General features: G+C 48.4%; 1 protein-coding gene across 4 annotated transcripts in view; it reads right to left on the bottom strand.

Moving 5' to 3' along the window:
• Positions 1 to 23,846: 23,846 nt before the first annotated feature.
• Positions 23,847 to 24,650, bottom strand: part of FGF12 (fibroblast growth factor 12) — a 133,673-nt gene continuing 132,869 nt past the window's right edge. For all 4 annotated transcript variants that reach the window (XM_035544585.2, XM_050712507.1, XM_035544584.2 and 1 more), the window contains exon 5: positions 23,847 to 24,318. In XM_035544585.2, coding sequence (XP_035400478.1) covers positions 24,200 to 24,318 — 119 coding nt within the window. In that variant the 3' untranslated portion in view covers positions 23,847 to 24,199. The remainder of the gene's footprint in view (positions 24,319 to 24,650) is intronic.

Below are 24,650 nucleotides of genomic sequence, written 5' to 3'. Positions count from 1 at the left end.
GCTGGTGCACTGACATTTGGATTCATCTTAAACAACCTGCTGAGATATCCTACTAGAAATGCTCCCACCTGAGACCGTTACATGAAGAACTCTGGACCAATTAATCATGTCTCTGGATTTAACTTTTGCTTTCAGCTGGGTTTAGTCACAGTGGCCCAAGCCCCGCTTCCTTCTGTGGATGAGGGGAGGTAATGATATCTCAGAAATCAACCGAAGAGTTAATCTGCCAAGGTTTGGTTTTGTTTTGTCTTCAGTTCAATACTTGCTGCAGATAACTAAGCACAGTGACCGAGAACCAGCCCCCAGGTTCGATATCTTGGTCCAGCTGCAGCCATCAGAGGGCCTGGGGGCTTGGCAGGGGGGGCAGCCCTGGGCCCCCCCTGCCTGCAGTGAATTTCCAGGCTGTGCTCCATGAGGAGCTGGCAGAGCAGGTGTGTGAGTGTGATAGCACCTCCTGCAAAGCACCGGGCTTGTTCCTTTGCAGGTGTTTTCTTTTTCCTTTTCCTCCTGTGCTGTTTTACTGTGGTTTGAACCAGTGTTTAATTTGCCTCTTTTCACTTCGTGCTTCTAATAACAGTTCTCTCTCATCTCACTGCTTTGCCTGATCATTTTTCCTGCTCTTTTGTTAGATGTCTGGCTTCTCATGTTCTCCTTTCTTCTCCCCCTGCGTATTCAGCCTTGCGCACTCCTCCCCACATACGTTTTCGTGCACTGTTTGTATGCACAGTGTGTTTGCTGAGTGTCTGAAGAGGCACAGGGAAGATCCCAATCCAGCTCAGACACAGGGACCCAGAGAGCCATTTCCACGAGTGGGGCAGATCAGGAGACTGATCTCTGCTGGAGAAAGCCAGCTCAGGCAGCCCGTCAGTTCTGAGCAGGCAGTGAAAGGAGACTGCTCCTTCTGATGCAAAATTTGCCCCTGGAACCGTGACCTTGTTCTTCTGTCTCTGGGTGAGGGGTTTGTGCAAGACCATGCAGCAGCTCTGTGGCCGCGCCAGAGTTTGGATCCAGGTCACCAAATGCACTGGACCACAATTTTCCTTTCGATCAAGCTGTTGCAGGTGATCTTTTACCTTATTCCTGAGCTCCAGCCTACCTTCTCACCCAGCTTTTTTGCTGGGGTGTCTCACAAAGCGTAGCACGCTACGCGTCCCTGTGTGAGAGTTGGAGTTAATGAAGTCTAACTTCCTCTGGGCTTGTTTGCCGTGGTTAGCTGACTGTGATCTCTAAGAACAAAAGGCCTTTTGTGTTGTCGGAGCTTCATGTGGCTAGCTCTGTCCCTTCTGTGACATCTCTGTAGTCTGTCCCCTGTTTGAAGGGCTTTTGTGGTCTCCTGTACTCAGACACCTGGTTTCAGAAAACTGATGGGAACTCCCTTACCCTCCTGTCCTCACCCACTCCAACAGACTGCTGAAAGGAGGCTTCAGCAGAAGCCTACAGCATTGCAGCATGACTGTAAAAGCCACATTTTCATCGGAAACAGGGCAGCTAGGCTTTCCACAAATCTATTTTTCTGTCTTTGTGCCTTTCAGCTCTGCAGCAACAATTGGGCTGAGCAAGTTCTCCCCACCCTGCTGGGGTTAAATGCACGGGGACCTTCAGCTACACGTGCGTGGCTTCACCTGCAGCAGCTCCCAGGACAGGCTGGCTCAGCTCCTGAGAGCAAGGACAGCAGTTCCTTCAGACAGGCATGTGGTGGTGAGTCTGGAGGATGATCCCTGGCCAAGGGCTCCCCCTTTTCTCTGGGGTTCGTAGCAGCCTGGTGGGTGGCCATGAGGCTCCAAACCGAGAGGCAGGGGGAGGGAAGGAGGCAGGGTATAAATAAGGATGTTGCTGCATGATTCTATCTACATCTGGGATTTAAGCTTCCATGTAGCCAGCTCGCTCATACATGAGTTTTTGAAGAGTGGGAGTAGTCTGGTCAAATTTTCCTTTTGCATTTTCAATTTGCTTCTCTCCACCCCCACCAAATTTCTGTCTCTCTAGCAGGAAAAGACCGGGAGAGCAGAGTGCCTGGCAAAGAACTGCCAGATACAGAACCACCTGCAGATAAAAAAAAATAATAAATCAAAGGCCTGTTTAGTTATCCTTGTATTGCTCAACAGTGCTGAGAGCCTATCCCAGGAGAAGCCGTTTAAATGCTCAGGCCCAAATCCTGCCAGGCCCACCCTGAGGGAGCTTTCCTTGCCCTTCTTGGTGGTGTCGGGTCGGCCTTCAGTGAGGCTGTGCCCTGTGCGTGGTCAGCACGGGACAGTGCAGGACAAGTCCCAGGCCACTGCAGGAGCCGGGCCTCCTGCTCGGGGATGGGGTCAATGTGGTCCCATCACCTGCAGGACGGAGCTGGCTCCTGCCTTCGCTGGTAGGGAGGCCAGGTCTGAGCCACCGAATTAGGAGCTGGATCAGACACCGTAGTTTTCCAGATGGCTCTGTGCAAATGTTGTGGGTTGCTTTTTTTTTTTTTTTCTGTGATAGTTTTGCAGATTTGTAAATGATGCTTGGGGTTTTGGAACAGAAATTAAAATCAGATTTGGAAAAATAACGAGGACTTGGGGCAACCTCAATACTTCATCTTTGATTTTGACTTTCTAACATTTTGTTTACTTCTTAAAAAGGCAAGAAATCAGTTAAAACCTAGAGTAAAAATGTTTCTCATGCACAGAAAGGAAGAAATGTCTTCCATCTTCCTTTTCCCACAGAAGGCTTAAACCTACAGCAAAGAAACATTTAGGAAAAAAAAAAAAAGGCTGGTGAGAGCAATAACTGATGGCTGAAGTGGGTATTGGAGATGCGCTGTTTGTATATCTATTATATCATGAGCCAAAGCAAAGAGTCAGACTGAAAGACATCCAATTAGTTAACAACCTCTCCATTTAAGTACATTTCAAAGAGTCAAATAACGGCAGGAAGAAGCTGGGCTCACAGCCGCTTCTGCCCCAAAATATCGTTGTTCATCCTCATAGCCTGGCCAGAGGCCAGCTGCTTTTGGGCTTTTAGCCACAGGGTGCATTAAAAAACCATTCTGTGCTCCTGTTTTCTTGTCACTCAGGGTGAAATCATTGTAAATAACTATTTTCAAGTGTGTCCATGTCAAAACAGAGCGTGGTGGTGTTTTTTTTCTGGGGTTGGTTGGAGCAGGGAGCAAAGAGGAAGAGCAGCTCCAGAGCAGAGCACTTGAGCCTCTTCAGGATCTTCTGTGAGCACCTGCTCCATCCTGTGGGTGGTTTTCCTGCTAGGACCAGGGTCTTCAGCAAACACGGGGCTGTTTGATGTCTGCCCGTACACTGATTGACATCTGGCCAGTGCTTTTCATCGATGGTGTCAGTTCACCAGAGCCTTCTCTGGGATGAATAAAACCCCAAGGAAAAGGAAAACTGTGAGTGGAAACAGAGTGGAAATACCCAGATGAAGCGGGAGGAAAATCTCCAAGGAAAGCTTCTTCCTGAGAGTGTTTGCTTGTTGTTATTTTTCCCATGGATCTAGGGATGGCACTTGTGAGCATCTCAACTAGCCTGACAGCTGTAGAACATATGACCCGTCAAGCCCTCTTTTATTTCTCTTAAAGTACCTCTGTAAGAAAATGATTTAAAGTATATATATATATATATATATTTCAATCATATTTAGGGAGTAAAGAACAGGCTTGTTTTGTTTTGGTTTGGTTTGTTTTGTTGAAAAACCTGTTATATTTCTTATAAATCTGGATATTTTTCCTTGAAAATAAGTGAAGAAGGAAAGCAGTAGAAAGCCAGTTCTGGTTAAATCCCAAGCGTCTCAGCTGTTGCATTCACGTCCTTTGCCTTGCCCTCTGAAAAGCCTTCTCCATCATGCAGGGCTCTTCTGTGTCATTTGGTTAGTGGGGACGTGGGGCAAGGTGCCGGTGGTGACTGCTAAATCACTGCAACTCTGGAAGTCATCACTCCGCTCCCCGCTAGCTCTTGCTCCCACTTGCCAACATTTGCCTGGTGCCGCGGGGTAGCTGGTACTGCCAGATCCACCGCTGTACTTGGTCAGGGAGGAAAGCAGTGACCAGCTCCCTTTCCCTGTGCTTGCTGAGCTAGGGACTGAGGCCCACTCACAAAGCATACCCGGTGCAGCCAGAGCCACCTATTTCATTCCTGATCTCCCCAGTAGTTAGAGGACCCGCTGCTGCCTTCCCCAGAAGTGCAGAAGCATTTCCAGGCGGATTTCTACCCTCTCAAATGTGAGCTGTGGGCTGGTTCGCTCATTTCTCAGTACTCGTATGTGTGTATATATATATATATATATTTATAGCATGTCTCTGCCTCTGAATGCATGTGCTCATACGCATGCACTCGCACAAACTGTAGGTGGCACTTTGAGAATTAGCAAAGATGCTGCTGGGGCCTGCGTCGGAGCACGGCTCTTTGGACACCGAGCCAGAGGGAAGGAGGAACAAAAAATGGATCAGTTACTAGTGAGGATGGCAGAGAGGGAGCAGAGGCTCCCTGGAAAAAAATACCCCTTATTCCTCATGTTCAGTTCGCAGGGAGTGTGGCATTGAGCTGCTGGCAGCCCCTTTGGGAGAGATGTGCTGATACCCTGTGCTTTTCTTTACAGTATGTCTCACTTATCTGCCTCAGAGGAGGAGGGCTGCTGTACTTATCGCCCCAGGAGCTCAGCTGGACATGAATACTAGCTGACCAGAGGAGAAACAGCTTGCTGCAAAGGTTTTATCGCTGTTCAGTGTGGAGCGAGTGAGTGCCAGACACAGATTATGTGTTTGCAGAGCTCCCGGCCCTCGCCTGCTTGAATTGTCAGGAGAGAAATTCAAACCCCACAGTGATCAATCTGCTGTCTGTCAGCGTTTGGGAACCAAAGGGCAACCCTGGATCAATCTGTTCTTGGAGGCCCGTCCTCATTTCAGAGATTACCTCGTGTCTGCTGTGGCACATTAAGCCTTGAGGTGCTGGGTGAGAGATCCATGTGCTCACGTGGGTATCACCTTTGCATGATGTCTTGCAGACGGGTGCACAAACTTTGCCCCAGATTTGCTGACTGTATGCTTAATGCTGCTCTGTATGAGAGAGGGATTGGCCTCTCAGCTGTGTGCTATAGCTCTACAGCACACAGAGGGCTTTCTTTTTCATTCTGGGCAATTTGTACCTAGATTTTGGGAGATTATTCTGCACTTGTAAGGCTCTCAGTGTCCCTGGAATGTACATCTCCGGGTGCAGTATTATAGGATGGTAATGGAGAAGAGTTTGCTGTGGTCAACATAAACTGTGAGAAGCCAAGAAACATTTCTCAGCCTGCTGAAAAGGTGTGGCAGGAAAACTTGCAAAGTTTCTGGCCTTTGCAGCATCTGGGAGAATATAGGGAATGCCACCATGAATTTTTCAAAAGCACTAAGTGTCTTCAAAGTCTCTAAGAGTGGGGCCATGATGTGGAGAGTCTTGATCAGTGGTATTTAGGAAATTGTTGCTCTCTTACTTCTTGGAGACGTCCTTAGGGTCCCCAAGGTGCCAGACTTTTAGTCTCACACTGATAGAGCTGTTCTCACCTGGGGTGAGGCAGCCCCCAGTAGCACTTGGAAAAACAGCCATGGGAGGGGAATGCCATTTCACGGGCATGTGGGGTATTCTTAGTTTCTTACAGCGAGACTTAGCTGCCAAAAAGGTAGAAGTGGAATGGGACCACGTACCTGTAACCTGCCGGCAGATGCTCTCAGAGGTAAGCCCGGTTAGAAAAGCAGGGCCAGGGCACGCCCAAGTGCAGAGCGTCTTCAGCCACTTCTCCAGCTCAACCAGTGCTTGCTCTCACCACGTGGACACCGGATTGGGATCAGTCCCTTCTCTGCTAACCATTGGGCAACTGATTTCCATTCCTCTTTCCCTCTCCATGGTGAGCTCCTGAGAGCTCCTTTGTGCACTGACTGTAGCAGGCCTGGGTGGGGCAGGGTGGACAGACGGACTTTATGCCTAGGGCTATAGCCAGCACTACGCCTTTATTATCATCCACCCTGGAGCTGGTGGGTTCTCTGCTTGAGGAAATAACCCAGGAGTGTGTATAATGTGGGGTCTTCTCTACAGTCTTTTCATTCTTTTTCTTTCATTTTGTTTGAAATTGATGCCTTCAAGACACTATTGTATTAATCATGGTGTTTAAAGTGCAAGACTGTATCTTGCCTGTGTCAGTATAAGGGAATTAATTTGCAGGGCTATCGAGGGCTTTGTGTGAGCACAGTGCCAGGTAAATCTGCATTCATAATCTGAGGTGTCCTGGGGGATGTTTCTCTAAGAATGTTGCATATCAAAAAGATACCGAGACTGATGCACTCCCAGAACCATGACTTCTTCCCATCCCATCCCATCAATACTTCTCTGAAGTTTTTTAATGATTAAAAAAAGCAGCCATGTAAAATCTACAGCTCTGCTTCTTTTTTCGTCCCTCCTCTCTCCCCACCAAACTCCCTTGAGTATGACATCATCTGAAGCACTGCTCATTTAGGATCTTCTGCTTTCAGTGCCAGATTACAATGGAGCCAGCAAAGCATGCTTTGTTAGCTTTGATTATGTTCAGCACGGTGCAGGGTGCAGCACAACAGCTAGAATAATTGAGATAATTTCTCAGCTCACGTGGGGGGGAAAGTGATGCAAAAGCAGGAGGAACGAGGAAGCAGAACTGGCAGTACAGGAGTAAGAGCGCAGCAGTGCCAGGGTGTTTCAGCAGCCGGGAGGTTTCAGCAGCTCTTTGGGAGTGTTTGCACCAAGAGGATCTGGACTGGTTGTTACTGGAGGGTTGTGGAAGTTGCATCTTTGTGAAACTGCATTTGTCTGAGGCTCGTTTCCTAAAGTATAAGATGGGATCGATGTTTCTGGCTCTCCCGAGAGGTTGTTTGTGATGCCCCATCCACTGCAGCGTGAATGTGCTGGTGGCTTTCATGCTGAAGATTCCCGAGGTGCTTTGAAAAAATTCTGTCCCAAAGCTTGTTCATAAAGAGGGTCACAGTAACAACAGCTCTGAGCAGCCACTTGAAGCTGGCAGAGGACACTACGTCTCTCAGAAGCAGTGTGAGACCTGCCTGTGCACACAGGGACCTGCTCTCCCAGAAGCACTCTGCAGGTGTAGCTTTCTTGACTGTTTGTACTGCTTTATCTTAATCAAAGGCATTTAGCTGAGTTGGGAAGTAGTTGAAGCCTGCCCAAGCTCACTCTGCTTTAGCTGTAAATGCTGTCTGTGCAACCAGCCAAGGCACGGTGGATCCGCCCTTAGCTTAGGCTTGTTGTGTATTCGGCTGCCCCTCCATCCTGCCAGGACAGAATATCTGTGAGGCCAGTTTGAGATTTTGGGGACAGAAGGAAGTAAGTTATCTCATATCTGTAGCGGTTATACAGTTTTGGAAATTAGTGGCAATGCATATACTTCAGGACTCTCCCAGTAAGGTATTACCCCGACATCCACTTCCATGTATCCTGGCAATCAGGTTTTTGTGAATGGCAACTAGCCCACTTGCAGCAGTTACCCTCTGTTTCCAGCATCGGTCACCAGCCACTTGAGCAGAGATAAGATTTGCCTTTTTGCCTTCCTCTTCCATCACTCTGCTGTCCTTCCCCTTGCTACAGAGACATCTCTGTTCTGCAGGTGTCTGCAGCTCCAAACGAGTCTCAGGTAATTCTTCAGAGTCAGTCACATATTTCTAAAGCAAAACTAACAGCCTGATAGGAAAGCCAAGAAGCCTGTTTTGGATGCTACATGTACACAGCTATGTATTACAAAAAGCCTAACATGCCATGGTAAACTTTACTTAACATACTACTTAATCTCTACAAATGTTAACCTCCAGGTTTTTATTTACTGAGCTGGTGGTTTATGATGCCATTGTCTAATTGAAATGTGTTCGTTCCTTCTCCTAGTGCCACCGCCAACCATTTTACTGATATATGGCATGAGAACTGGATGGGATTTGTTTTCTTTCAGAATAAACTTGGGAGACAGATGGTGTTCAGGCGGTACAGATGTGACAGCTTCCATTGCCTTTTTAATGGAGCTTTTCTTGCCAGCTAAGCACTTTTATTTTCAAATGAAAAAAAAATGTCATTTTTCACTGGCACTGTAGAAAAACAAGCAGCAGTACAGGAGGAAGGAGATTTAGATTTGTACATCCTCAGCAAAGAGGGTGTTTGCATCCAAAACCAGACCTGGAGGAGGCCTGAGCCCATTTCTCATCATCCCTCAAGCTCAGGCTGTTGCACATAGAGCAGCAGCGAGGAGAGTTCTCGTCCTTCCCTCTCCCTGCTGCTGCACTGCGTGCCTGGAGCTTTGCAAAGAGACCGGTGGCTTGACCTTTCGGTACAGGTAGGGGGGTTGAGGCTCAGAGAAGGGCTCTGAGCTGCACAGCATCACAAAGCAGAGGGAGGGCTGGGAGCAGGGCCCAGCTTGCCTTGCTCTGGGGCCCGCATAGCAAGCATGAGGCCGAATTGCTCCCCTCGGGGTGGGCAAGGGCAGGTGGGCTGGGAGCAGGCTGCCAGAGGCAGCTGGCATTTACTGCAGCATCCAGACCTTTGCAAGTAGGGAAGGCTCAGAACAGCAGATTTATTAGCAATGTGCGTTTTTTTCTGTTTGTTTTATTTGTTAGTTTTCCCCTTGTACAGCTCAGGAGCTTGACCCAACAAAAGAAGTGCTATTTCATTCAATGTCAGTAAAACACTGTTATTTACCATGGAGAGACACAGCACTGCTGCTTTGCATGGAGGATAACTAGTCCTTTGAAACGCACTATCTCGGATTATCACAAAGGTGAAGAGTCCAGTAGAAGTGTAGTTAACTCCTTTCCAGAGCATCTTACGGGCAGTCTCACTGTGACGTTACTGCACACCTCAGCCAAGGCTGTTCCAGGGGCTGGTCCAGCAGTCCTCAGCTCTCTGCTTCTACTGTGGGCGCCCTCCCCTGCTAGCTAGTTGCTGGCCACTTGCACCAAAAGCCCTGGAAAACAGTGATAAGGGAGGCCAGGGCTGGCTCCAGCCCGTCTCTTAGAAACTGTTCACCTTCCGTAAGCCAGTGCTTTCAGCAGTGTAAGCTGGAGAAAGAAATCAGAGCTGCCCTGAAACCCACGGGACTCATGCCAACTGGGCTGGAGTTTCAGTCTGGAACAAAGACTGGAGCTCTCTGAAATGCTGCAAAACGGGAAATGTTGGCCACAAGCCTCTTTCACTTTTGAATAAAAAGGGCTTTTTTTGTTGTAGTTTGGTTGGATTTTGTTTGTTTGTTTGCTTGTTTATTTATTTATGTATTTAAACCAGAACCAGACTTGCTCCCAGCTCTGAGGCCAGGCTGTCAGCACGGGCACGGCTGAAGCCACGTCCCTGGTGCACCCAGAGCGGAGCAGAGCACAGCTGACAGCCTGGCACAGCGCTGCTACGAAGCTCAGGCCATTTATTTGCTGTCAGGAAGGCCAAGCAGGCTGTCAGCAGGCTGCTGTCATGCATCACTCTCTGCAGACTGCCTGTGGACACATGGCTGGGGGACCTGGGGGTCTGTGGTGGCCCCGGCTGTCTTTGGGCTGGTTGGTTACAAACACTGCTAGAAATACTCCGAGCAGCAATCTGTGCTGAGATGACCTTGTCTCTGTGTATCCGTCGTAGCTGCATGGCTTTAATGTGCTCGTGTTCATGGGTTGTTAATTTTCATGTCTGACACCGGCCAGCAGAGGAAGGAAGGCCTGGTTTGGTTCAAAGCAAAAGCCAACCTAGGGCCTTGGGTCTCTCATTGATCTGGTGGTGGCTAGAAATCTTCCACAGCCCCCTGATCCAGCTGTTCTGCCTGGGGTGAGGACAGCCGGTGCTGGGGACGTGGTCTGACACCACGGATGAGGTGACCGAAGGGCTGCCCGCTCCCACAGCCACAGGCCTGCAGCCAGGTTCTTCCTCATTGCTGGACACGAGCTCCCGTCCCATGTGCCAGTGCCTGCTCTTGGCTGCCTCTGGGGTGAGTTTGGTCAGGGGCTACACCAGCAAGTCGTCTTCTTCTGGGTTAGTGCTTTTGACTGACCCCAGAGAGGGGCAGGTGAATGGCACCGTGAGGGCGAGGGGCAGCCCCAGCTCTGGCAGCAGGTAATGGCTGCTCCGGCCTAGCTGGGCCCAAGACACAGAGACAAATGCTTTTCTGGTCTGGGACCAAACCTGACTTCAAACCTACGGATAGCTGGTGCAGAGCATGGCATGAATTCTCTCTTCAGTTTCGAAGGAGATGATCTGTCTGCAGTGAACCAGGGAGGCTTTGTGTAGACTGGCTTTTGTGCCAGACGTCAACTGGGATCACCGCACGGCTGACACGAGCAAGTCCAGGAGGTTCATAAAGCACCTAGATGATAACTTCTTGGTGCAGGTGCTAAGAGAGCCAATTAGGAAAGGTGCCCTCCTAGATCTGTTGCTGGTGAACAGAGAGGGTCTTGTGGGAGATGTGGCAATTGGCGGCCATCTCAGTCATAGTGACCATGAAGTGGTTGAGTTTAGAATTTATGGTGACAGAAGGAAAACTGTCACCAAAACTTCAGCCCTGGATATGGGGAAAGCAGACTTCAGGCTGCTCAGGGAACTAGTCAGCAAGGTCCCCTGGGAAACTGCTTTTGAAGGCACTGGCGTCCATCAGTGCTGGTCAGTCTTTAAGCACTGCCTCCTAAAAGCACAAGATTAGGCGATTCCAAAATATCGGAAGTCAGGCAAGCAGGGCAGAAGGCTGGCCTGGCTGACGAGGGAACTTCTACTGGAGCTTAGGCGAAAAAAGAAAGTGTACGGCTGCTGGAAGGAGGGTCAGGTGATGAGGAAGGAATACAGGGATGCTGTTCGTGTTTGTAGGGAGAAAATTCGTGTGGCCAAAGCCCAACTAGAGTTGAAGCTGGCCATGTCTGTGGGAGACAATAAAAAAGGCTTTTTAGATATGTGAACAGAAAAAGGAGAACCAAAGAAAACATAGGTCCGCTACTAGATGGGGAGGGTCTCCTCACAGACAATGACATAGGCAAAGCAGAGACGTTTAATGCCTTCTTCGCCTCTGTCTTCAACGCTGATGATGGGCTTCGGGACCCAGGGTACCCTGAGCTGGAGGACCATGACGGTGGGAATGACAAACTCCCAACCGACCCTGAACGTGTGCAGGATTTGCTGCTCCACCTGGATCCATACAAGTCCATGGGTCCGGATGAGATTCATCCCAGGGTGCTTAAAGAGCTGGCTGACGTCATCACGGGACCTCTCAATTATTTTTCAACGATCTTGGGAATCTGGAGAGGTCCCATTGGACTGGAAGCTGGCAAATGTTGTGCCAATTTTCAAGAAGGGTAAGAAAGAAGACCCTAGCAATTACAGGCCTGTCAGTCTCATGTCAGTGCCTGGTAAAATTATGGAGAGGATGATCCTTGAAGTTACTGAAGCGCACCTGGGGGACAATGCAGTCATTGGTCCCAGCCAACACGGGTTCATGAGGGGTAGGTCCTGCCTAACAAATTTGATTTCTTTTTATGATAAGATCACCCATCTAGTCGATCAAGGGAAACCAGCTGATGTGATCTTTTTGGACTTCAGCAAAGCTTTTGACACGGTTTCCTATAGGATCCTACTGGACAAAATGTCCAGCATACAGCTAAATAAAAACATCATGCAATGGGTGAGCAATTGGCTGACGGGCAGGGCTCAAAGGGTTGTGGTAAATGGGGCCACATCAGGCTGGCAGATAGTCACTAGTGGGGTCCCTCAAGGCTCTATTTTAGGGCTAGTCCTCTTCAATGTTTTTATAAATGATTTGGATGTAGGACTAGAACGTGTTTTGAGCAAATTTGCTAACACCAAACTTGGAGGAGTTGTGGACTCGTATGAGGGTGGAAAGGCCTTGCAGAGAGATCTGGACAGATTGGAGAGCTGGGCGATCACCAACCACATGAAGTTTAACAAAGGCAAGTGCTGGGTCCTGCACCTGGGACGGGGCAACCCTGGCTATACGTACAGACTGGGCGACGAGACGCTGGAGAGCAGCCCCGCAGAGAGGGATCTGGGGGTTGTGGTTGACAGCAAGTTGAATATGAGCCAGCAGTGTGCCCTGGCAGCCAGGAGGGCCAACTGTATCCTGGGATGCATCAAGCACGGCATTGCTAGTCGGTCGAGGGAAGTGATTGTCCCGCTCTGCTCTGCGCTGGTGCGGCCTCACCTCGAGTACTGTGTGCAGTTCTGGGCACCATGGTACAAAAAGGACATTAAACTGTTGGAGAGTGTCCAGAGGAGGGCTACAAGGATGGTGAAGGGCCTAGAGGGGAAGACATATGAGGAGCGGCTGAGGTCACTTGGCCTGTTCAGCCTGGAGAAGAGGAGGCTGAGGGGGGACCTCATCGCGGTCTACAACTTCCTCGTGAGGGGGAGTGGAGAGGCAGGTGACCTATTCTCCGTTATCACCAGTGACAGGACCCATGGGAATGGTGTGAAGCTGAGGCAGGGGAAGTTTAGGCTGGACATCAGGAAGAGGTTCTTCACCGAGAGGGTGGTTGCACACTGGAACAGGCTTCCCAGGGAAGTAGTCACTGCACCAAGCCTGTCTGAATTTAAGAAGAGATTGGACTGTGCACTTAGTCACATGGTCTAAACTTTTGGGCAGACCTGTGCAGCGCCAGGAGTTGGACTTGATGATCCTTATGGGTCCCTTCCAACTTGGGATATTCTATGATTCTATGATCTGTCTGCAGCGAACCAGGGAGGCTTTGTGTATGGCTCCTTCTCACGGTGCGGTCTCTTGCAAATCACCCTGCTGCTAGGTGGCCGCGGTCTCAGTTCATCCAGCTCCTAACATATTTTGCTGTTTATCAGTTTAATTGCAAGGGGCCTGCTGCCATGCTATCTGACTGCAGAGTGCCAGTTTAAGTGGCTACAACCCTGGAAGTCCGTGCCTGTATTCTCAGGCCCAAATCCCTCTGCCTCATGCAGGCATGCTGTGTCAAACTAGATAAGTGGGTAAATGCTGAAAATTTAGCAATTTAGCACATGTGCAAAGCTGCCAACTGGCAGGAATCCTCAGAGTGGTAAGATGAAACGTTCTGAGTTACAGAACAAAATGTCTGTGCTGGGGTACCGAACTACACATATTTAACGTACTATTACTGAGGTTCAGCAGAAAACCAGAATGAAAGCTATTTAAACAAATCCTTGCTTCATGTAACGTTGTTGTAGTCCAAGTCATTGCTCAGTATATCATGAAAGACAACATTACGCGGCTTTTGTTCAATACCAATTCCTTGTCTGTTTCAAATAATAGCAAGCATTTTTTTTTTTAAAAAAAAAAAGGTTGCTTAGACATTAGGGAAAATAAAGTTAACAGACATCAGAACTCTGTCTTGGGGAGTTTGCTGCAAGGCAGACACGGGTATAGCAAAAATAATTAGCACTGAATACTGATAATTTATCTACTGGGATAGTAGCATCGTTAGAGATGTCCAAATTTTATTTTACCTGCATCCTTATGGGTTGGATTTTTGGAAGAGAGCTTCCATGTTTCCAGCAGTGAGTTTCTGATGAGGCTGGGAGAAGCACAAGGACTCTGTGCTGGAGCAGGGAGGAGGGCTCACGTCAGGGTTCGGAGCCAAGTGGTCCCATGGTCCCCATTCGGGAAGAGTTCATCCAGAAGGTCCGTGTTGGACAGCATTCCTCTGGGAATACCGATTCAGTGTCTGGGTTGCATCGTGTAGGGATGGTTGTGAAAGTCACTTTGGCACTGACTGTGCTCTCCTGTTTATCTGACTTACAGCTATCAGTGGGTCTGCTCCAAAGCCCAGTGAAGGTGAAGAACAGGTCCCTTGCTGAGGAGATCTTCGTGGAGCTCACTGAGGAGCTCTTGCCACTCCAGAAATCTCCTTCTAGCAGGGAGACGTGCTGCATCCCAAAGCAACTAAGCGTACATGCGCTTAACGAACTCAAGTTCAGCTCCTTTCACCGACCAAAATAAATTGTTTCCATGCCTGCCCAGATTGTAAATTAGTAGAACAAACAGTCATTTAAAATGAATGATTTCAAGTTAGAGGAATACAAATCAGAGACTGTATTTCTTCTCACTGGAGGAATACTGTTGCACCAAAAATATTACTTAGATTTTCAATCTTCTATAGACCAGACAAAAGATCTTCATTATCAAGCAATCAACAGACAATAAAACCAGCTCTGACTCCACATCTGACATGGCCTGGCTTTGACAGATCATTCCCTTTGGTGCCTTTACACGTAGCGAATGTTGCCAGCTGCCAGGGCTCACATCTTTATTTGGCTTGTGTGGAGCTGGACGCAGAAAGGTTTTACTTCAGAATTCACCAATTCTCTTAGGCTGCAGCTCCATCTTTTCTGCCATCCTCACCAGCATTGCTTTCCTCCACCTGGGCCATGAAGCTGGGGGGTTAGTGGGTGAGCCAGGGTCATGGCTCTGCTGAAGAGGTGTGGGTGAAGGCAGGACAGCCGTGTGGACCATGTTACAAAAGGTTGCCCTCAGACTGGTTTAGATGTCTGATGAACCCATTATTCAAAAGCGAGTTCCTAATTTGATACAGACTGCTGGAAGCATGGGCACCGAAGTCCAGTTGCGCGAAGTACAGCACAGCCTGAACTGCAAACGCTTCGGGCCTGATTCGGGCTGCTGCAAAGTCACCAGGACTCTCTCACTGCCTCCAGTGGGGTTTTGATGTGATCCTTACTGAATAAACAATCAGGAAGTAAACATGTATAGAATCTGATTATCTGGTCTCCAGCCTCTTGATGAACTCTCTGCTGCATCATGTAAATACAACTTTGGCATGTCAAATTCCAGCAAAACGCAGCAGCCCTTCCATCGCCCCGCTGCGCACCTCTGGCCAAGCTCATCTCTGACTGCTGGTCATACGTCGTGAGGGTCTGCTACACAAGTGGCAAGGCTATGATTTACATCTGGTCTTTCTGGCCTAAATAATCAATGGTGAGATCTATTTTACATGAACTTTAAACAGCTGCAAGTGCCTGCACCAGGTAGCATATCTTCCCCACAAGCCCTCAGCCTTTCCATGACCTACCATGGCTCCAGGATTGCCAAGATGCTGCCCTGAGATGATCCGAAAGCTCTCTCTTATTTTAACAACACGGCTGTTTGCTATTCTGTCCAGGAGCAGTAAAGCTATCAATCATCCAGAAGGAGACCATTTTAAAGCACACTAAACAGCAAATAATTCTCTGCCCGGGATATTAAGATATCACAAACCACAAATTTCCCCATGTTATTGCCTTGTAGCTGACATCTGTCTGTGTTAGCACTGGGGGACCACGAACTGAGGAGCAGCTTGATCTATAGACTGCAGGAGGTCTATAGACTGAGAAGGTGATGTGCTCATACTAAGACTAGGGTAAAAGGCTGTGCACAAGAGAGCCTTGTGCAGACTGCTCCCAGGCTTTGCATTGCTTTTGCAGCCCCTTCTTCTCCAATACATTGACTTATAATCGCTGCTGTGTTTGAATGGCGTGTCCGTGGGGTAGGTACTGTTGGACATGTCAGGTAGAGGCTTGGCCAGCATGTCTGGCACAGACCTCTTTGTGAAGGAGAGGTTATCTGCATCAATTGCTGCCTCATTTTGGGGCCCATCTGCTCTTTTGGACCTGGGAATTATTGCCCTAATGACATGCGTGCAGTACATCTGTGCCCTCAGCTACTCGAAAACAGTGTTTAGGGTGCTGACCAAGTCAGAGTCCAAGTTATCTTCACATGCTCCTGCAGGGTCAGATCCATCCAGACATCACATGTCCTGGCACAAGGAGTATTACTGGGGAGATAAGAAGGGCACGAGGCTATAGTCATACATAGACTGACACACTCTCTCTCCAAAAAGAAAAACTTATTTGTACAGTCTGCTTGTCCTTCCCAGCCCTTAGGTACTGTTAGATAAACACTGTTAAATAAAATCCTGCAGATGTGGAAAAGAGGAGCTTCTCCTAAGTTAAAATCAAGAATGAGGGGCATCATCTGGCATTAAGGGAGAGGTTTTGGACACAAAGGAGGACAAAGCCCTGTACTGCCCTGTGGAAAGATACTGTATATAGCTTTGGGTGACACAGGAAAATTGGCACATAGCAAATACAAGGTCTGGATTTTAACACCGAGAGACTTTATGTTATTTCCTGTGATCCTCTGACACTCTGCAGTCATTTTGTAGCTCCGAAAATGATGGTCAAGGTTTGACAAAAGGTATAGCTCATCAGTATGTGCAGTAGCATCTGCAAAATCCAGATGGGAAAATGACCTTGGCTCCTGCAGTTAAAGAGAAAATGAGGCTTGGGCAAGATTAATTCTCAGGGTTGCACACTGATTTCATTGGAGATGCCCTAAGGGTGAGTTTGCTTCTGAATCCCTTAGAGTTTCCAAAACAAAGCAAAATCGAGGTGGGTGGCAGTATGGAACTGACGTGGGGTTTTGTTCTCTTGTTTTTTTTGTTTGTTTGTTCTTGCCAATTGTTTCAGTACAAGCTACCATGGTTTAAAACTTATTCCTGCAGATTTGCAGTAGCAGACAACTGTTTGACAAAGAAAAAGTAAGCCTTCACCTTAAACAAGCTCATGCTGCCTTTGGAAAGATTTCACTTCATTGATGAGCCTGCCTTTTCATTCCAAGTACCTCCAGCTTTGACTCTCCGGAGTGCATCCATTCTGCTTCTTTGAAGCCACCGCCTGCTGATGTGTTTGCAGAAGCTTCTCCCAGGGAATGTATTTTTGAACAGAAAAATGGTTTTATTGAATTAATAATAGATGGGCTTAAGCTGCAATAGTTGAAGCTTGCTTTCTATATGGATGTGGACTCCAAACTTTGTGCAGGTCTAGAGCGAGGTTATCATGATCCTTGACAGTCAGATATATCCCACTCTTAATCTTTGTGTTGTTTGAAATGCCATTGCTTTATAAGAGGCCTATTCCATCAACTGAAATAGTGCAGTATCTGTATTTGGAGATTAAAGGAAAAAGAGGCAAGCAGAGAATTTTAAAGTTGGCTTCTGTTCTATAGGGGAAAGATGCGGAAAGAGAATCTGAAGACGGAGAACTTGAATTTAAGCCTCTTCCATAGCAAATTTGTGTCTCTGAGTCTGCGTGGTTAGCTGTGGTGCCACACACTGACTGTACGGTGTGAATTCAGATTTATGTCCTACACTGCAGCCCAGTGACCCTGCTGGGAGAATCACCCAAGCCTTGCTAGTGAAGGGCAAACCTTGCAGTGCCCTGAGTGCGACCTTGTGAAAGTTCATTACAAAACTGTGTAAAAACTACCCTTCTGAAGCTCAGAGGAAAACTTCTGTAGATTTATGGCTGAGATGGGAATTACTTGTGTAGCCATTTATTGGTGAGACAGTGAGTGGTTCCTGCATCCATGCCAGAAATCAATGTCTTCCCGGTGGGTTGCTCCCTATTGCTTCTGCTGTCTGTTCTGTCTGATGTGCAGGAAGCACAGAAAATAAAGGAAATTAAACACGAAGATAACACAAAGTGAAACACACCTCTTTTTGATCTTCAAATTGCACTGGCTTGCCTCTTTGTTTAACGGTGAATTCTGCAGAATTATTTCATTTGCCAGTTTGTGCAGTAAGTTGGAAAGCAGAATTAATAAGAAGGAGTGTCAGCGTCAGAGCTGGTAAGTGATCTCTGTGAGGCATAGTCAAAGTGGAAGCTCTTTGCCTTTCCAGGGTTCCGTTATCATAGTTATCATATCCTGTTATCATATCATAGCAGACTACTTCATAAGCCAAAACCTTGTCATCCTTGTCCCAGCCCTGCAGCAGGGCTGCTTGCCAGCGGGTGGAGACCTCGTGCACCACGAGCACCGAGCAGGGACACCAGCACAGGGGTGCTGACATCTCCGTGTCACGGAGTTTGGGGTGCTGGCTGTGGGGTCTGCACAAACCAGGGCCCTTGGGATCCCACTGCTGCCCATGCAGGGACTGCTCTGCCTAGTCTGGACCAGGGTGCCCTGAGGACTCAGCAAGCACGAGCTTCCAGGGAATCCGACCCCTGAGAAAGGAAAGCAGCACTGCATTTACCAGCCAAGCCAGGAGGAGCTGGATGAGACTTAAATGTCACCAAAGTCCCAGTTTAGGGACTGGCACTAAGATGGAGTTACTGATGGCTTTTCTCCTTGCAATTTGTCTCAGAGCTAAAGAAATTAAATTCACCCAAGTACATCTAGAAGACACTGTCTGACCTACATCGACCTTCACAATGCCATTTAGTTTGACTGCCTGGCCAACAGTTTCTTCCTCCTCTGTGCTGCTCCTTCATCTTTGTATCAAGCAATGGGCACGAGGGATAGTCAGCAGCTACCTAAGATGCAGATTAACACACGAGGTTAGCACAGCAGAAACACGCTGCTTTCTTCTACTGGCTCTGCTCAGTATTTAAACTGAGTTATTTAGTTCCCATGGGGAAAATTGTACTAGAATAGAAAAAGGCACAGCATGTAGCTATTATTGGGGCAGTGATTGTAATGAGCATGGAAAATGGAACAATATATAACCCATTCTTAATAGACTCTTGGGATGGTTATCCTCTGCTTCTCCTCAGATTCCATAACCAGACACTTTTTATTTTTTTAATTGGTAATGCATTTTTTTTTTCCTCTCTGGAGAGCTCAGATCCATTTGTATTGCTCAGTAAACATTAATGGCATTTCCCAAAGATGAATTACCTCCATGCCTGCACCAGAGCACAGTGTAAATGAAACAACCTATATATCTTCTCTCTTTCAAAGCAGCTGTTTCACTAGAGTTTCTGCCCTTTCCAGAAGACTATGAAAGGTCAAATCCTCCAACTGCCTCAGGTGGGGATGCTCTGGAACTTGTGTGAGCTCCTTACCACATCGCAGTGATCCCTGACGTTTGCACTGGTGAGATGAGCCCTGGAGCCATGGTGACCAAGACCTCTTTTGCCCAAAGTCCGATAGGGCAGCAGGCTGGGGAGGCATCCAGCTTTCAGTGCATTTAGCAGTTAGTTATCCAGGTATCATGAATTGAAATGCTCTGTGATGAACTGGTACTTAGCTTTAACTTTGTGGTCACGAAGGTTTGAGCAGATTTGGGATGCTCATAGGCCCAAAGACAATGCTGAAAATGTATCAGCTGGCTTATGGCATTTCACTGTCCTTAGTCAGGGTGTCCAAGAAGACCATCACAAAATTTGCCGGTGCCACGATAATTCTTCAGCAGTAGAAGCAGAGCAGTCAAGGCTTGCTCTATGCTGCTGAGGAGGAGGTAGGCTTTGCTGCCTTTTACTCCATGGAAACAGCCTTCAATCAGCCTGAGGGCTGAAGCATTGGCTGTGGGAGAGGGAAGACGTGAATGCCTTGGAAACCAGTCTGCTTCTCTGAGGCAGTGCCGTGGTGTTTCTCCTGATTTTACTCATAGGTGCTTTCAGGGGGTCATCCCAAAGCAGCAACTGAACACCTAGTTCCAGTTTTGGGAGAGGAACCTGGCCCTGCAGACACTCACGACTTTTCTTGTTGTCTTTATTTTTCTTGATGGAACTTGACATGCAAACATTTAGGACCAGGACTATGCCACAATTGCTGGAGCTCTAGTGTTGGCCATATTTTGAGTCTAAGCCCTCCCTCATTGTTGGAGTCCCTGTGTTAAAAGTAATGCATTTGAGTTTGTGCCCATTAGGAAAGCTTGGTTTTGTTTGCTTAACTGATGACTGTTCAGAGCCTTCTCTTCTAGGAACTGTAGTGCTCAAAAAGACAGTTTTTTTAATGTTTGCCACACGTCTGTGTTTCAGCTTTGCTGGCATGAAACCAGGCAAGATGGCACTTTTCATTTCCTGCTAGCTGCAATCAGCGTGGGGAGCTTACACTGCTCTCATGTCAGCTTTGCTGAGGGGATGTGGACATTGCATCCTTCTGGGGAGTCCGCACGCATGGTGCACAATGGGTGCACTTTAAGGCATAAAGGTGCAAAGTGAGGCTGGTGACAGCTTGAAGGATTGTGTGGGCTCTATCAGCCAGACCCTATCTGAGCGCAAATTTTAAAAAATGGTGTTGACAGACAACTTTCGTAACTTGCTTTGTTGAGTGTCAGCTTCACTTTACAGCACATCGTCATACGGCAGTGCTGACACTTGTGGCATGACTTGCTGGCACGTCTTTTGTGCTGGTAGCTTTTTCTGCATTTTTTTTCCCCAGTAAATCCCTGATGGCACAAACTGGAGCTGTATTATGAAGTTTTGCTCTTGATGCATGAAGAGCTTTTTTTGTACAGCATGTACAGGCAGAGCAGTGCAGCCATCACAATTAAAAGACAGTCAAGGGTGGAACATAACGATTCCTTTAAATTAAATGTATTTCTGTGTGAGGAAGAGCTTTCTGCTGTTGGACTTACAATGTCTGAATTCTTCCATTCATTCAAAAGTCATGGCAGCATCTGTTATTTTTGAGAGCAAAGGTTTGCTGCAGGCTTAGCAGAGCTAACAGTTGCCAGGGGCTAGGTGAGATGAAAACATCTTACTTTTATGATTCACATTTTTGGGCCATTTTCTGTGCTAGAGGTACTCCCAGTGCCATGCAACCATAGCTGGGAAGAGAATGTGTCCTCCTAGTATCACGCAGGCTACGCAAGCCTTGTAGCTGCTATAACATTAAACCGATTCACAGAGCTCCAGAAATGATTGTGGCATATACGGATAAATAAATAAATAGATAAATAAAGTCACTCATCAGGACTTTGACACTGGGAAATAGTGAGAAACAATGACGAGACTGTAGGAGCCTCACAAAAAAAAAAAAATCTCTGCTGACTCCCCTTTTCCTTGACGGATAGGTGACAAAACCCCTACGGCCTCATTGAGAGGGAGCCTGGAGAGAAAGCCTGCGAGGCACCTGAGTCAAAAAAAATGCGTGGAGCCCTGTGTGGTGCCTGCAAGCTGTGAGTTTTCCTGGGCATGTGGAGAGCGCTGGGGCACCTGGCGCTGAGCAGCTCCTCGCAACAGCTGCTGCAGCCAGACACAGCACGGAGCTGGGCTGTGAGGCCCCAGTGGTTTTGAAGCTGTCCTGCTTCACCTGCATTACCCTACGAAGGGTAATTCCAGCTTCTTTACAGGTCAGGAGGTGCACGGTGTTTCCTGAGGTGTGTGAGAAGGTTTCATTGTGGTTAGACGCCACCAGCTGTGGCTCACTGTTTGCCAAGGCTAGGCTAGCGCTTACAAGGCCTGGCAGAGACCTGCTCTCCACGCCCTCCAAGGCAGTGCAGGCCCTGGGTGTGACCAGGACTAATTAGCTCTCATTGTGGGCCTTGCACAGTGAGGATCACATGGAGGTGATTAGCTCAAACACAATGGGCCAAAACAGCCGATTATTTTGACATTTGGGCCTGAAATGGCATTTCCAGGGGCTGTAGCAGAGTTTGGCAAAAGAAAACTGGCAAGGCAGAGGCCGCACATGGGTGTGAGGGGAGCTGCACAACAGAAAAACCAGCACGGGGTCCCACTGGAGCTGCTGTTTGCTCACTGCGGGGGGAGGGTCTGGCAAAGAGTGTCCTGCACACAAGGGCACAGCAATTTTTGGTCTCACGTTCTGGATCTGCTGGAGATGCCAGCAGTGATATTAGCAGGTTGCACAGGGCTGGGCCCGAAGAGGCGTGTGGTACCAAGGGGTGCTGCGGCTGCTCTCCTCTGTGGCCTGTGCTGGGCTTTCCACCCAGGAGAGCAGCCAGGGAAGTTCATGCCTAGCATAGCCCTGAGCTATTCCCTGGGGAAAATGCTGGGAAAGCAAGCAGAGACCAACTGTGTAGCTCCAAGGTATTTATTAAAAGTGAAGGGAGACCCTTCCCTGGCAGGTCAGCCAGGACTGGTGCGAGGTGAGGGGCTCCCAGCTCTCAGGCGACTTGGAATTCAACTCTCATCGCCCCCAGGAGCTACCACAGAAGCAGGAACTGCAGCAAGTTCTGTGCCACTGTGTGAACTGCGACCTCCAGGGCTGCGGCACGAATGCCCAAACCGTGCCCTGGGTGCTTGGTGGCCTGACTAGTTCAGGAACCTGCTTGCTCAGCGTGTTGCTCTTGAGGCTCCAGATCTTTTACCGCACATCTCCCCAGTGAATTAGCAGCTGCCGTGTCTCCCCACACCCCCACCGCCTTAGTTTGGGGGGGGGGGGGTATCTATAGTTTGGGAGGAAGCTGAAATGTAGACCAGGAGCTGTATCAGGTAAGACTGGGCTGGGGGGGGATGCCCCCAAGGTAAACCTGTATTCGTGACCCAGTGTTGTGGGAGTGGGTGTTCTGAGGTGGGAAGGACTTACGTTCCCAAGAACGTACCCCCCCAACATGCCCCAGAAAGCTTCACTGCCAGCTCCCAGTGTGTGCCTTTTAAAGCCAGCATTGGGCTGCTGTAGGTGCCGTGCTGTCAGCCCACAGGCACCGGCCCCTTGCTGTCCCTGCAGCACAGGCAGGCTGCTTGGAGGTTGGTGCAGCACCGCCACAACATGAGGCTCTTTACTTCATGGTTTCAGCTTTTCAAACCACAAAAAGCCATGCTCGAAATGCGTTCCTTCATGCTGGTCTTGGGAGTCTTCCATAACCTTGAGATGTGGCTGTCTCCTTGCCCTCCCCTCTCGGGGCCTGTGCAGCCACTCACCCAGCCCTGCCATGTGCCCATGCTGCCGAGGGCTGCGCAGCGCCTGGGTCAGCCACAGCATCCTGGGGACGACCATGGCCTCAGCACCAAAACCTGCCCCAGCCAGGGCAGCGCATGCTTTTACAGCAGCATCTCCATCACATCGATACTTTGCTGGTCTCTGCTGCAGCTCCTGGGTGCGGAAAGGTCACAGGCCACCGTTACTGTGTGTGGGCACAGAAATGCCAGCTGCCCATAGCACTGCCCATGGAGTGCGGCTGTGTGGTTCGCTGCTGACCCCAAATGGCAAGGAGAGCGAGAGGGAGAGCCCTGCTTACACCGCAGCTGATGCAGGCTGAAGCAATGCCCCCGGGCTCTCTTTAGGAAGCCAAGGGGGTTTATTCTTGGCACCTGAGCCTGACTGAGAAGTGAAAATGGCAGCTCATGCTTTCCTCTATATTTTGGAGTAAGGCCATACTCATACCCAGGCTGCCGCATCATCTCAGGGCTTCCCTTCCTGTAACAGACTTGGCTGGGGTGAGGCTTTGTGTTAGAGGGGTTTGTAGCTTAGGCTACAGGTGTAAAATGAGATGCGTGGATCCTCTGCACGCTGGCAGAAAGGGCAGCAGCTCCTCACCTCCTCGCTGCCCTGTATCCACCCACGCCTTTGTCCCAGCATTGCAGCCCCTGCCCCCCCCACGCAGTGCATGTCCGCTCACTCCATCTCTCCTTCCCCTTCGCTTCTAACTCTCCCCTAATAAATATGATCATTTCATCCGGCAAGACCTGAAACCCCATTTCTAAAACTCCCCTGGCGACTAATACAGTAAAACAAGCCTATAAATATAAATAATTATGATTAAAAAGGCATAAAAGGGCAGACGTGGGTCAAACGTACTCGCATAGTGACACGAGCAACAAATAACTGCACAGTGCTTGAATGTAGATGGAAAAAGCTGAATACAGAGCTGCTAGTTTGTTGCCTGTAACTGTCAGACTCCTAATTCGGACAGGACATATTTTATTGATAGCAGGGTGAACACAGCCATAATCCATCCCTACCGTTCCTGCTGTGTGAAAAATCCCATCCATCCCCAGGGAAACGGGAACGGCAACGGCAGTGGTGTGAACGTGAGGTGAAAGGATAAGACAGAAAGCACCGCCCTGGTCTGTGTTTCTTGCACATCATATGCTAAGTTCAATATTCCAAAAGCTTTGTTTTATTTTTAAAGGTAACATCTTTATTATTATTATTATATTTATTAGTTGTTATTATTAATATTATGCAGAGATGAGATTTTTTCCCCCTTTGATCACAGAGCAAACAGTTTGCTTTTGAAAATGTTAATGGAGTCCTGATTTAAAACATTTTTTCTTCACTTTTTTTGTGTGTGTGTGTGTGTTTTCGTTTTGTTTTGTTTAAAACGTTGCAACAGGCAAGATCTGGGGTTCGGTTTCCTCGTCCTACACAAAGAAAGCTTCTTGAGTTCTGACTCCTAGCCACTACCGGTAGGTCCTGCCTTGCTCAGCTGTCGTCGTCTCAGTGTGGTTTCGCCAGGTGGGGTGGGAAGGTGGGTGGGAGGGGAGGAGCTGGAGGTAGGGAGGGTGTTTGTCAGCTATGTCGAGTCTTGGTTAACAACTTTGCCTCCATTCATGGTTGGTGTCCCTGAACTTTTTCTAGAGCGTCCTTGTTTTTCTCCAATTTCATGCAGCGATGGCTCTCTGTACATGCACACTGCAAACAGAAAAGACACCCGTTAACAGCCCTGAAGTCACAGATGTCAGTGACCAGAATGAGTTACTTCTTTGTATGGAGCTGAAATTTTCACCCCAGTACAAACACAGACAGGCTTACGAAAACCCCGGTGACCCAGCAGTAGATCCTGTTCTCAAGCAAGACCTGTTACCTGCCTCTGCTGCCATGCCAGATCCTCCTTCCATACATGGATCCTTCCAACGGCACAGATAGAAACAAGGGATTTCTGCTTTCTCACAGTTAAGGCTTTCTAGGTTTTGTGTGCTTTACTGTTTTTTAGTATTACATTCACATACATAAAATAAACATTC

Source organism: Cygnus atratus, chromosome 9 (assembly GCF_013377495.2).
Source record: "Cygnus atratus isolate AKBS03 ecotype Queensland, Australia chromosome 9, CAtr_DNAZoo_HiC_assembly, whole genome shotgun sequence".
Taxonomy (NCBI): Eukaryota; Metazoa; Chordata; class Aves; order Anseriformes; family Anatidae; genus Cygnus; species Cygnus atratus.
The sequence above is the reverse complement of the archived record's forward strand: the minus strand, read 5'-3'. Positions and strand labels throughout refer to the sequence as shown.